General features: G+C 47.9%; 1 protein-coding gene across 1 annotated transcript in view; it reads right to left on the bottom strand.

The window, feature by feature from the left end:
- LOC130391260 (ADP-ribosylation factor-like protein 15) overlaps positions 1-14739 on the bottom strand; it is a 115148-nt gene that overhangs the window by 79811 nt on the left and 20598 nt on the right. The window contains exon 2 of the mRNA XM_056601297.1: positions 478-622. Coding sequence (XP_056457272.1) covers positions 478-622 — 145 coding nt within the window. The remainder of the gene's footprint in view (positions 1-477; positions 623-14739) is intronic.

Raw genomic sequence — 14739 nt, 5'->3', positions numbered from 1 at the left:
TCTGCCCCTACCCGGCCCCACGTTGACGTAACCACTGAGAGCTTCAGCATGTTATAGGGCCCCAGTTAATAAACAAGGGAGTGGGGGTCCTAGGGGGGTAATGTAGGCAAGTGTAGTCTGGCTGCCGGGTGTCATATTCTATGTAGAAATCAGGAACGTAAGGGTTCACCTTCATGGGGAATAAAGGCTGACCGGTGAACCTTTAGCCGCCAGGAGCTGTCTAGCTCCTGGCGGCTATGTCCCGGACCTCTCGGGAGGTCCGGGACATGCATCATTCTCTGACATTTTAAAAAAAGAGGCAAAGAAGGGGGGGAATGCTGAACAGTAGCTTAACAGTGAGGCGTGAACACAGTTACTGATCCCCAGTTCAATGATAAATACTGTATCATCACACGGTTGTGTGATGATGCTGCAGAGACCAAACAGGTTGGCAGTTAGTTGCACGGTGTCAGGGCGCTCTAGCCATGATGTCCTCACCTGTCGTGGGTACGATGCCCTCGCTGCCCTCGCTACAGAGGCGCGAGAGCAAGCTGGTCTTCCCTGCGCCCGTCAGCCCAATGCAGACCACATCGTACTCTGGTCGCGGCGGCGGGGGTCCTTTACAGCACAGTGCCCGGAAACACTGAAACCAAAGCAGGGAGTTTGCGTTATGCACTGCAGGTCAATGGTTAAATGTATATGTGCATCTATAAAAGGCGCTTTTTTCAAACCTGCAGCAACTTGAAATAAAAAGGGGTTTTCAATTATTGCCCCGACATTGACACATTCATACGCACGTTCACACAAACACTGGCAGGGTGGTCACCCATGCCATTCCGCATCCAGCTCGTCGGGAGCAGGGTTAGGTGTTTTGCTCAGGGAGTCGGGATCAGGGACGACCCGTTCTACCTACTGAGTCGCTACCGCCCTAAAAACATACACGCATGTGGCACATGATTGGCTTGATACGCATTCGATGTACATTTGAACAAGAGTTAAATACATCCATGCATTCCCAAACCTTTCAGAAGCAAGTCCAAGCTTTTGTGGCAGGACTTTGAAAGTGAAGGGGCTGGAATGCCCGTTCCTCAGACTGTGTGTGATTGTGTTGCGCGTGTGTCTTCGCCCCTTGCGTGTTCTTGTTTGTGCGTCGGTGCATCAGAGGAGTTGGTGGGGGACATGCATGTGTCTCACTGTGCGTGGCGTGCTTGTGTCTGTGACATTTGAATGTGTGTGGACGCCGTCTGATTGGGCCCTGATGGCGGCCACAGGCAGGCCTGTCACTTCATGAATCACGGCCTGGGACTGGGCGCCCCTGCTGGGAGACATTAAGGGGCGAACGCGGTGTGAACCGTGAATGAGATCTTTAAAGCTTGTGTGGAGAGATCAGTATCCGAGAACTAAAAAGAGATCTCTTTTATTAGCTGAATGGGAAGCGGTCTGGACAAGACAGAGGAGGGCTCTCCTCCATATAGATATAGATATATAGATATATAGATGTATATTTATTTTTTATCTGATATGTAAACAGTATTTGGGCATGTTAATGGAATAATCGACAAGGGAAATTAATTTCCTTTCATTTTATTATCATCTGTCTACCGTAGATAACAAAAACCCAGGACTTTGATGTATAGCTAAAGCTCAAACTTGTGAATCATTTGCAGATGGGTAAAATAAGTGTGTGCTCCCAGCCTCCCACATCCTTATTCAGGGTGCCTCTCACGATCCTTCCTGTTGAATCTTCTGCCTCGACTTGAATGAAAGCGGTCTTGTCAACTAAAAGGGTTTTCTTCCCATCCACCAACGAGGTCGCGGAGCTGGCCAGGGTTAGGAAGGGGTCGTGGGTAGCGCACATTATTCTCCCCTCGATTATCCTTCGTTGGCCCCCCCCCCCCCCCCCCCCCCCCCCCCAAGACACCGGGACGGACTACCAGGGTCACTTTTCAGAGTCATGCCAAAAGCAGGGCTTCCGTTTGATGGAGATGCGGGGGCAATCTGCTTCAGCAGAACCAGACGACAGCCGAGGCAATCCGACCCCCCGACTGCTGGGTGAACCCGTCGGTCTGTGCAAACAGGAAACATTTTCGCTCCGCGGGAGAGAAAAAACCCGGAAAAGACAACATAAAAAGTGGCATGATCAAAAACACACGCATGTCATGGAGGGAAACACATGTAAAGGCTGGGTTTGATGTTCTTGATGAGGAGGTCCACTTGCTGGGTCCTGTGGCGTCATGACCACCCCCCCCCTCCAGCACCCTAACTAACCACATTTGTCTACCTGGGTGTGGATGAAATATGGCTCCCCCCCCAGCTCTCAATAAGGGCGAGGGTCAAGACTCGCTGACCAATTAATCCCCCGGAGAGAAGGAGAGGTCGGGGTGGAGGAGGATGATGAAAGGATGGCTTGCATTTTTCCTCCCCGATTTTCATCTTGAATCCTAATCAACTCTGGCAGCGCAGGGGGGATCCTCCAACATGGGAACCTGCCTGCCCACCTGAGCCTCTGCGCTCCCCTCCAGAGCTGCCAGGGAAACGGCACGTTTGGCTCTGTGAAGGTTTAGAGCCGGGTCAAACCCTCCGCAAACTTCATGGACACACACACAAATTTACAGTCGCTGGAGCCATGGCCAGGGCTGACCCGGGGCCCCAGAGGCACTGTGAGGGCCCCCTGGGAGACACGGAGAGACCGAGAGAGAAAACGAAGATCCCACCTCTGGCCCTCTCTGACAGGACAAGATTGACGAGGAGAGCTTGGTCAAAGACTCAGGGGAGAAAAATACATATGTCCAATGGCTTCTCCTTACATCAGGCTCCGCCCATCTCCTTACATCAGGCTCCGCCCATCCACCGTCAGCCACATTCCCAGGAACACCAGTGTCACTGTGCTGTCTCAATGCGATAGAGTGCTCAAATGAGACTTTCCAGCGTACACACACACACACACACACACACACACACACACACACACACACACACACACACACACCACCCACACACCCACACACCACACACACACACACACACACACACACACACCACACAACACACACCCCCCCCCCCCCCCCCCCCCCCCCTCCCCTCCCTCCCCCCCCCCTCCCTCCCCGGAACAGCTCCCAGTTCATAAATCAAGAACAGATCGTCTTGTATCTATACAGAGTAGACCCTGGAATGGATGATGAACTCAGTAAAAAAAAGTGCTCTGCTCCATCCCTATTCCAGTTACTTGGAAGTTGAGAGCGGGGAAAAGAAGAAAGGCCACATTGCAGGTGTTGTGCAGATCAGAGTCGAACTTTAAAGCAAAAACAAACCCCACATTGGGACCCCAGTGCCAAATCCCATTTCATAAGGATCTACTGATTCAGCTGCCTAATTGATTGGCTAGCTTTTAAGGAATTGGACACATTTTTAAATTGTGCTACCCTGCAAGATCTGCTGAGACATTACCTCATTGTGGTTGCTAAAAGCTGATTAGCTGTGTTTTATGGAAATGAAGAACTAAATATTGGACTCCCGGGAATTCAATTCTGGATTAATCGAATTTATCAGGACATAAAAAAGATTACATTTGATCTTAAGGCTGCTCAAACTGTTCAATGTCTTTTGAGTTAGGGCCATTTCTACTGACTCCTTACACACGTTTAATTGGAAACAAACGCAGACAGGGAGAAACGTCAGAAAATATCATAATTCGCGTTAATCTTGTGCCTTGCCAAGAGGTCTCCTGGCAGAGAGTTCTGCGTCTGGCAACGACACAGAAGGATTAATAGAGCCGCTGCCTCATCGCACCTCATCGTCATTCAGCCCTAGGAATATCTATTAGCTCTGCCACGGCCGTTTGCACGAATGCATCATACTCCGGAAACAGCGGCAGGCCTCGCTGACGTCACTCTGAAGCACCACATGAAGTTGGGGACGAGAAGACCATTAACAAGAGTCACCGCCGTCTACTTTTACTTTTTTATTGTTATCCCTCAAAAGAAAATAGTTACTGTTTAAGGAATGGCTTACGGAAATTGAAATGTGTTATTGTTTCTTTATAGCTTTGAATGTAATACAATGTAGTGCATCAATCAAATGAGGTTTATCAACATCTAAACTGTAACTTGTGCATTTTTTACATTCCTCAAACATTGTTAATCTCGTGTCCAGTGAAAGCACACACAGAGCTCAAGTCAACAATATGTTTATGTGTTTGACATTGACAAGGCAATGAAGACACACTAAAACCAACAGCCGTTGAGAATGCATCGACCAATGGGACGCCATCGATCCGTCCGGCCAACGAGAGCCCCAACCAATGGGGTCGGGCCCGTTCCCTTGATGTGACTGTAAATAAAAGAGTGCTCTCGTTTTAGAATGCCATTCATGTATTTTTAGAGGTAAGAAATGTGTTTTCGAAAGGAGGGAGCCACCGGCGGCAGTGGCAGACAAGTTCAGGTTTCACTCCTCTCGTACGTCCGCTGTCCACCGCACAGCCAGGAAGAAAATAACCCTGGGGGGGGGGGGGGGGCGGAGGGGGGGAGGTGGGGGGAGGGGGGGGGGGGGGGGGAGGGGGAGGGGGGGGGGGCAGGTCTCCCAGTTGCTATGGAGCGATGGCTGGGTTTCCCCACTGCTTTGGCTGGCCTTCAGTGGAACTATTGCGAGACAGTGAGTCACGGTAGGGCAGTCGCACGACAGTCGTCAACAAGGGGGTTTATATTAAGAGATCTGGATCCGGTGAACGAACTCCATCACAAAACCAACAACGACCCCTAACGTTCGTGAGCTCGGCTTTGGTAATATCCGAAAAATATATGTAAAAAAAGGGTAATAAAGGTGATGAGCGATGCAATCCTCCGCAGTGCGCAGTTGGAACCAATCAGTATAGTGGTTCACTCAGTCAACAACACTGGACTCTGTTCATATACATTGTAGAAGTCATAAACCCTGCTTCAACTTCATCCTTCACAATTACTCCCTGTATTCGCTGTCATAACACCCAGAGAAAGACACAAAACACAAAGGCCAACACACACAGACAGTGAGACACACACACACACACACACACACACACACACACACACACACACACACACACACACACACACACACACACACACACACACACACACACACACACACACACACACACACACACACACACACACCAGGTCATGTCCTTGCCCGGTGCGCCTGTAGCGGGGCTCACTTCCCCCTTGCAAGCTAGGTTACACATCAACCGATACGCTTTAACCCCACCGCTGGCTCGGCAGGGCCGCTAATGAGAGGACTAATGGACGTCTAACTGCTGTATCATAGTACCGACGGCAGGGCAGCACGCCGACAGACCAGACCGCCACTTCCTGCCGAGCTGCCAAATTACATCAGTCTGGAATCTGGAGTTCCAAGCAGCGCTGGGAAAGAAAAAATGACGATCAACAAACAAAAAGAATTGCGTGTGGCGGTGGACGGTGGAGGCACAAAAGGGGACGAGGGGAGGAAATAGACAGAGAGGGTAAGACGTGGAATTCAGATAGACGGGAAAAACAAATAGCTGCAGACAGACAGACAGACAGACAGACAGACAGACAGACAGACAGACAGAAAGACAGACAGACGGAGACCCCACAGACAGACAGAGACACCACTGATAGACAGACAGACAGACAGACAGACAGACAGACAGACAGACAGACAGACAGAGACACCACAGACAGACAGAGACACCACTGATAGACAGACAGACAGACAGACAGACAGACAGACAGACAGACAGACAGACAGACAGACAGACAGACAGACAGACAGACAGACAGACAGACAGACAGACAGACAGAGACACCACTGATGGACAGACAGACTGAGATAACAAAGACAGATAGACCGGAGAGGACATGGGACAGGACTTTCTGTTTTTCTTTCCCCCGACGGGGCGTCGGGACAACACTTGTGTGCAGGGCTCACTCGCGACCTTTGGAGATGACAGTCCTTTATATGGGCGTCCCGACAGAGGAACGGCGCTAACAGATATCTGTGTAATACACACCGGTCACAGTCATAACACAGGCCTGCAAAGGGGAGGAGGGGGCTCGCAGGGTGTGTGTAAGTGTAAGTGTCTGCATGTGTGTGTGTTGGGATGGTGGGTGGCAGTGTTTGGGGGGGGGGGGGGGGGGGGGGGGGGGGGGGGGGGGGGGGGGGGGGGGGGGGGGGGGGGGGGGGGGGGGGGGGGGGGGGGGGGGGGTTGATTACAGGAGGGCAGGCAGTCCGGCTGGGGACAGGAGGAAGGTTTTGAGGCGGGGGTAGTGAAGGGGTGGGGGAGGGGGGTGAAGGAGGGCACATTCATTCATCCTCATTCATCTCCCCCCCGCCCCCACACCCCTTCAGTTGTTGTTTGTATTTAGCTATTTGAAGCTTGGTGTGTGTGTGTGTGTGTGTGTGTGTGTGTGTGTGTGTGTGTGTGTGTGTGTGTGTGTGTGTGTGTGTGTGTGTGTGTGTGTGTGTGTGTGTGTGCATCATTTGGCACACAGTGCGCTCCATTACAGTGAGAACAGGAGGGGAGTGTGTGTGTGTGTGTATGTGTAAGTTTGCGTGTGCGTGCGTGTGAGATTCTCGTTAAGGATTGACAGAAACATGCTGGGCTGAACCGGGAGCTCTTCCCCATGCCTCATGGCCACTGCTGCATCCCGAGAACAGGATGGAGAACTGTCCCCAAACCAAACCACCACGAACACACATTCTTCCTTGAATTTAGAAACCACTTTTCCCCGGGGATAATCCATCAGCAGTTTTACCCCACTCAAATGTGACGACGTAGAGTCATGATGATGTCAGAATTATTTTAACATAACTATTTGACATTCGCACTGCCTCAATGTGTCCAACGGAAGAACGTGGATTTGCTTTTCTTAAATGTATGGCAAACTCCTTTTTGTAAGAAGCAGATCTTTGGATTGGCAACATTTCTGATAATAATATGCAATATTATACCTCAACATCTTTCAATGATGGAAGAAGAATCAATACGTTTGGAGTAACAAAGACAATGCAAACCAGAATTACTGTGACTTCACGCCAGAGTTACTGAAATTAAAAGGAAAAAAAAGAAACTGTGGATGTGAAAACAACAAATATTATTTGAAATCCAATAGAACGGAGGGATGGTGGATGTCACCTCCGTACACTACATAAAAAAAGGTATCCCAACACTGAATGTGGTATAAAGACAATGTGGAGCGCAGCTTGCTGTATAACAGGAGCTTATTGGATAGCGAAGTTATGTGGCAGACATAAAGCCATAACAAGATGACCCTGTCTGCGCCAGTTATGGCACGCCGTCTGGTGAAATAGACCGTGTCTTACTTAAGTCAACAAAACAACCCACACTCCATTGTGTCTGTCTGCGTTCATGATGAGGATACTGTGGGGTTGTAGTGTTTAAGGCACGTTTTACTTTTTGAATACAACTAGTAATGTTAGAAATTCTTAGACATTTTTTGGGACGGTGTATCACCCATTTAATGAAGACATTGGGAGGATTTTAATAACACATGACGAGCAGATGAGGGTTTCTTGTGAGATGAGGAGGAATTATTGTGCTTAATTTGAAACCGCAATTTCATTGAGTTGCGTATTATACTTAAGCTGGGCCAAAATTAAGAAGGAAAATATGAATGAATGTGAGTGAATACTATGAACTTGTTTAAAAAACAGGCTCTCTGTTTGATATGGTCTCACACACACACACACACACACACACACACACACACACACACACACACACACACACACACACACACACACACACACACACACACACACACACACACACACACACACACACACACACACGCCTTTAAAGAAATGTGTAGGCAAAAGGTGCTTGGGCGTCCACGTGTGTGAGTCACTGATGACTGTACAGAGATAATCTGTTAGTAGACTGGAACTACGGTCGGGACCAATTCTCCCATCCTGCGGGGGGCGCTTGTCCGGAGGCTGTGGAAGCCCAGACCCACCATGGATCAAACCCTTCAGAAGATCACCACCCCTATCACCACCTCCACCACTATCACCACCTCCACCAGCACCACCATCACCATCACCACCACCACCACCACTATCCCCACCACCACCCCAACCACACAGAGAAAGGGAAGATTGGGACTCTCACTAACCCCCTCCTCTTCCTCCCTCTCGTAGAGTTGGGGGGAGGAGGAGGAGTAGGCACCTCCATCGCGGGCTGTCCTCCTCCTTGGCCTAACATGGAGGCTGGTGACCCAGCGAGGCAAAAGCAGAGCACATCAAAGGGCGGCGGGACAGCCTTGGGAAAACATTTGGGCTGAGAATTGACGGGATACCTTTCAGGAAGCGCTTCCCACCGGGCTCGTTGCGCAGGGACCTGGGGATCAGGTTGCAGACCACGAAACGCCGACATGAAAGCGGAGGCGACGCTAATCCACATACATGGGGCTCCACCGCTGCCAACAACATACCCTCAACCCCCCTCCCCTTCCCCCCCCCCCCCCCCCCCCCCCCCCCCCCCCCCCCCCCCCCCCCCCCAGCCGAGGGGAGAAATAGATTCAGACTCATTGTTGGCACGTTTGTCACTCAGCTACATCCCAGAGGATTAGCAGGAAACCTTGACATAGTCCATTGTTGGGGGGGGCGGGCTGGGGGGGTAAAGGGGGGGTCTTTACAGGTTCTGCCACCCTGGGTGTTAAGGGGTTCCCCCTCTCTTCTTTCGCTTGGGATACATTTAGAGTGAAGAGAGTCCCAGCGATCAGAAACGCATGCCACGAGCACCCTTCCCGCGCCATGATAAAAACACCTCCGATAAGTCTTTGCAAGGGCAGAGAAAAGAGGCAGCGATAGACAACAGGTCGGTCAGACACACACACACACACACACACACACACACACACACACACACACACACACACACACACACACACACACACACACACACACACACACACACACACACACACACACACACACACACACACTGAGAGAAAAGCAGTGCTTAGGGTTAGCATGGTGGGGGCAGCCTCTGCTGTAAATCTTCATGTCAGTGACAGGAAGACTGTTGTGGACCATTACCATAAATCTGACAAACGCTAATTTGATGGGAGGCTGTATCTGTCTGGTCAGAGGCCAGTCTAGACGCTTCTATTGAGGGGTCCTACGGCGTATCCCCGCTTGTTTTCACCACCATCTGGATGTGGCAATAAGTGCCCGCTGCCACGGTTCACATAAAGACACACACACACACACACACACACACACACACACACACACACACACACACACACACACACACACACACACACACACACACACACACACACACACACACACACACACACACTTTCTATATAGGTCATTGGCAAAGCCGACGTTGAAGATTTTAACTATATTCATTGCTTGAACAATTACAATTGATTTATTCCTCTCCGCCTTATCTTGTACTGATGGCATGTGCAATGATAGCAATGAAAGCAAGGTTATTAAGGGCTGATACAGTATATTAACAAGGAAAACCATCTATTGCATCGTCATCCTCAATGATACATTTCAATTAATTTGTAGCTATCCATGTTTCTAATAACTCGTCGGAAATAGGTAGTACAGAACAGGCCCACCTTGGTCGCAAGCATTTATTAGCTTTAAAGGGACACTGTGTAAAAATTACTTGAATCTAGTGGTACAATTGTATATTGCATTCAAACTAATAGTGTTCGCTTGTTCAAAAACTACAGTGGGCAGTATGTGCCAAGAAGCTGTGTCATGACATCCAATACTACCTCATCGAGTCATTCGAGTGATGATGAGGTTAGTTATTTCAAACAAACTTCAAACTGCATTTAATCATTAGTGTAAGCTAATGATGAGTAATTATTCCTCGAGCAAGATAGTGAATTATTTCAGTCATCATTCACGCTGGCTCAGAGTGAAAATGCGTTGGCATTTCCTGTACTACGTAGTGCTTTTTGTCCTTCTCGGCAGTTCATAGACCGGAAGAACATGGAAGCCTCCATGAAGCTTACCCGTCCTATTTAACTACAGATTAATTATTCTTCGCTCAGGAGGATAAGTGACATTTTTGGCAGAGATAATTTTACACCAATGAGGACATATTTATGAATGAATACGTTGATTATAGGTAATAAATGACTTAAAATATTACACAGTGTCCCTTTAAATAGATATCTTTTAGCTTTTATTTATTTTACGATTATTTTGGTCAATAGTGAAATCACGATTATTCAAACGATTATTTTTGAGTTTGAGAACATGATATATTTATTTAGCATGTCTCTCCCAAAAACACTTTGTAACTGAGAACTTTCGAAATTTTGCCTTAAAAAATACACAAAATGGTTAAAAATAAAATGTTCATATCTAAAATAATGTACAGATATTTATCCATCTGTACTGCACTTTCTATGAAACACAATAAAAAAATAAAAAATAAATCGAAGAATCGATTATATTAGTTTTTTGATCGTTTGACGCTAAAATTGAAATCGAGATCGAAATTTGATTGATCGCCGAGCCCAACTGTGTAGTATCTACATTATAGAGTTCTACATTATAATATGTTGTTATTCCAAAATCAATTCTTCCAGTCAAAGCAGCATTGAAGGTGGTCGAAGGTGGATTGTCAGGACGCAGGTTCACTTTTCAAATAAACCGTTCTTGTGGAGAATACACAATCTGCGCAACTTCCTTGTGTCTACAAGTAAATACTGCCATTGAGGTATTAAACATAATTAGGCTAACAGAGTGCAGACTTTTTACATGCAGTGAACCGTCCAAAGTTATAAGGAAACACCCGTGAAACAACTTAGGCTCGTGCATGAAACACAGGTGTCTTATCAATTTGGTTAACAGGTCAGTCATCATCGATCTGTATTGTGGGTTCTTGGACGTTTCCCTACGAAGGCCTATGTGTATTTTCTTAGTGAAAATACAAACAGAGCACATTGAGATCACAAGCCTTCACAGGAGAAGCTAAATGGGCTATGCTGCGTACAAAGGCTTCTTATGAAATCCTGCAATGGTCCGGTCAGCCTACGTCCGTGGATAATGTTCTGCGTTCCAATGTGAGATATCTGCTCTCATCTGAACAAGCGGGGACAAGGGTTCAAGTGAGGCGAAGCTGGGACGGGTCCAAGAGGCCAGGCAGGTTGAGCCAGCACCACACGGGATCCATGTTCACCCCCTTCAGAGGAGCCAGGAGTGGGGAAAAACCTGCTACACTCCGCTACTAAGGCCGGTCATAACGGCACTCCCCATAGAAGTTTACTAGCAGTTCCCCCCCCCCTCCTAGCCCGGTCCAAAAACCTCCTACCCCAGTAAATTCCATGTTTACCCGAAGCGATACACATTTTTCTAATAAATAGAAAACAAAAGAATGTGACCCAAAAAGTGAGGGAAAGATGTGAAGGGATGTGCTCCGACAGTTGTGTGGGTGGCAGGTTTCATACCGAGGGTTTTTTCTTTTTTAAAAGCGCTTGTACTAAGTGAGACCACCGATACAGTCTGCGCCGGCTGCAGTGGGTGGGTGGTGGTAAGCATATTGACAGGAGAAATATGATCTAAACAGCAGGCTCCTCAGACAGCCCGCGGCGGCCAGAGAGCCACGACTGATCCCCCGGACAATAGTTTAACATTTATCTGTCTGCAGTCTACCTCGGAGCCAATGTGTGCGATTCTGGACATCTACTGGAAAAAGTACATTAGAAGGAGAATGAGAGGGGGGGGACCGCATTAAGGGGCCCACCCACGGGAATGTTTTCATGTTACCCTCTCTTTATGGGAGGAGGTGAGGGGCTGACGTGGCGGCGGGTCGGCTGCATTCACAGACAGAGAGTACCTTTACTCCGCAGGGAAGATAAGGGGGCCACCAGGCCCAGGGGCCGAAGGGACTGCTACGGGGCGCCATCACCGAATATACATTTTGTAATTGGGAAGGGTGATTAGCTTGGCGGCATTAGCATACTGCGGCGGCAAAAACATTGGGTTTCCTCGGCACAGCGTGGAGAAAAAAGATGTTTTTCCGCACCCATATAGAGGATCAAAGCCGAAGGGGCCCCCTTTTGAAGGCCCTGAAACCAGTGTGCAAAAACCAAGGGGGGCTGGGGGGCGCCCCATCTCATAGACATAAAGAGGGTCGGTGGATGGAGGGAAGGGGGGCTTTTGCCCCACTTACATCAGTTATCACACATTTTCATACAGCATCCATCGACGATGGGCCACATTTCTAATAAAAACAAATTTAGGGCCCCCAATCTCCCTGAAACAAGTGTGGGAAAGTTTCTGGCTTAAAAAACATTTCCATTAAACGTGAAAAGCCCCCCCATCAACCATCTCTAGGCCCCTTGGGAGACAAAAAAACTGATGGGGACCAACCGAACAATAAATGTGTTATTATACATTGTGTAGTGGCTGAGAATCAGCTTGACGACGGGGAAGCGGTCTGGACGGGCCGTTTCAAAGCACATTATATCTCACAGGATATGGAAAAGCTTTGGTTCCCTAAAGGTGTCTAGACTATTTCTCACAACACATGCTACAAAAATTGTACACACTTATTCCGATCGACAACAACCTTGTTGAACATCTCTGAGAGTAAAGAACCAGACCTAGGCTTGAGAGAAAATAAAAGCAATGGATTTTTGTGTGGAGAGACTTGGGAGGATAATCCCTGCCTAAATCTATCAATGGAAAAGGTGTGTCTGTGGAGGCTTGTAAGACCAACATGATGATAGCCTATCAAAAGGAGCAAATTACAGGAAGCTTAAAACATAGGAATATTTACAAGAAACTGGATATCGTCATAATCCAGGAGCATTGGCTAATCCTGTGGTAACACCCACTCACCTAAGCGGGTTAATCACATTCAGTCAACAAAAATCTTCAGAGCCGAATGAACATGTCCGGCAAATAATTCTCTCCCTCCATTTTTCAGACCAAGAAAAGAGGGTTCAGTGTATCAAAACGATCTTAATGCATTATACCATTGTTTATTATGAGAAGACGTTTGACAATTTTGACCATTGTGTCACCTGCCTCAAATACCGAGGCTAATTGAGACAGTTGGACCCATAGACTGTATATCACGGACCATGAGTTGGTCACTTGTTTACTGCTACACACCAAAGAGTTTTGAAATAACCCTATTATCTAGGGGACCAAAATGGTCTGTATGTACCTGCCGGAACCAGCCAGAACAAAGTCCCAATGTTTGCAATGCTGAACTAATTCATGAAACTTAAAAAAAAATAAACAATGACTGGTTCACGGTGGCACACGTGTTGGCTGTGTTTTGTTTTTGAGGATTCACTTTTGTATGCTATTTGCTGTCTGTGAGCGTCCTCTGCATTGTACTTTAGTCATGTTGCAATGTCCATCTTCTTTAAGGATCTTCTGTAACGTCAGTTCAGTTAAAACCTTTTTTTTTTTTTTTTAATGGTTGAATGAGTTGAGTTGCTATGACCTAATGGCCTAATGAACAAACATAAACATAACAAAACGTTTGGAAAAACTCCTTAGAGACATAATTATAAGGCGAGTGATTTCTGAGTCAAGTTTCAGATTAAAATCAAATTACTTTTTCTCTCCTTTTTTTTATCCTCATTTGACCCTTGTTCAAAATAACCGACCGCATTTGTATTTTTCTGGCTTTACAATCATGCTTGAACGAAAAACAGGTCCAACAGATTTCCTGTTACGAGGAAATTAAAGTGATTTAGCAATTGTGTTCTAGAAAAAAAAACAATCACAGCAAGTGATGAGACACCAAAGGCCAACATCTGGGGGTCTTTTGGTTCCGAGAAGCCCGGGTCGTCCTGTGCCATAACCATGACCATTGAGCGCGGTTCTCTAAGACTTTGGGACGTTTCGGCGCGTTTGTCGGAAGTTAACCAGACACATTGTTTTAACCTTTGCTGAAGGAGGCTCTGCCCCATTCCCAGGGGCTGCCTATGTAAAAGGGTCAATGACTTCAATAGCCCTTCATTAAGCACAGTTAGTGTCAATAGTTAATTATGCAAATAACTAGAGCCCCATTCGTGGGGATTGTGGGTCCCAGACCTCCCCCTTTCATCCTTTATCAACCAACCGCCTCCCCCCCCCCCCCCCACCCCCCCCAAAAAAATAATAATCGCCTTTGCATGCACGCACACACACACACATACACATCTTTGACATACAACCTTTCCTCCTCACTGTGTCATGTCAGGGACTATCAAAATCGGGGGTGTTATGGTGCAGATCCATAAATGGATGGCATAGAGGCCCCTCGGTCCCGTGTGGCTTTTCTCGCCATCAAAGAAACCTCCGGAAGGTTCTTGCTGGGTGAGGCTGAAAGCCCACCAAGTTTTTCCCCCATCATGGCCCGGGGGCAGGGGCACATTGGTGGCTCTGCAAAAACAAAAAAGTGTTGGGGGGGGGGGGGGGGGGGGGGGGACCTGCATCAAAACAGTCAATTAGGCAAAAATGCATGACAGCCAAATTCAGTCATTGTTTCAGTGACGGTAATGACAGGCCTTTCGCTCCTCCGCCCTGCCGCACATCTGATGTCTGCGGCCCCCCCCGATTCTCAAAGGCCCGGGAAGCCATCCGTAATTAATAATCACACGCTTTGAGCCCCGCCGGTTTGACTGGCGGCGTCTTTGTAGGCCGGCCTCCATCTCAACCTCAAATCCCGTTCTCAACTCTCCCTTGGTTTCAGGTGCAGCTTGTAGGCCTTGCATCTTCAGCTTCCTCCGTGTGTTG

The sequence above is a fragment of the Gadus chalcogrammus genome, chromosome 11, assembly GCF_026213295.1.
Source record: "Gadus chalcogrammus isolate NIFS_2021 chromosome 11, NIFS_Gcha_1.0, whole genome shotgun sequence".
NCBI lineage: Eukaryota > Metazoa > Chordata > Actinopteri > Gadiformes > Gadidae > Gadus > Gadus chalcogrammus.
Note: the sequence above shows the minus strand (reverse complement) of the source record. Positions and strands in the feature narration are given on the sequence as shown.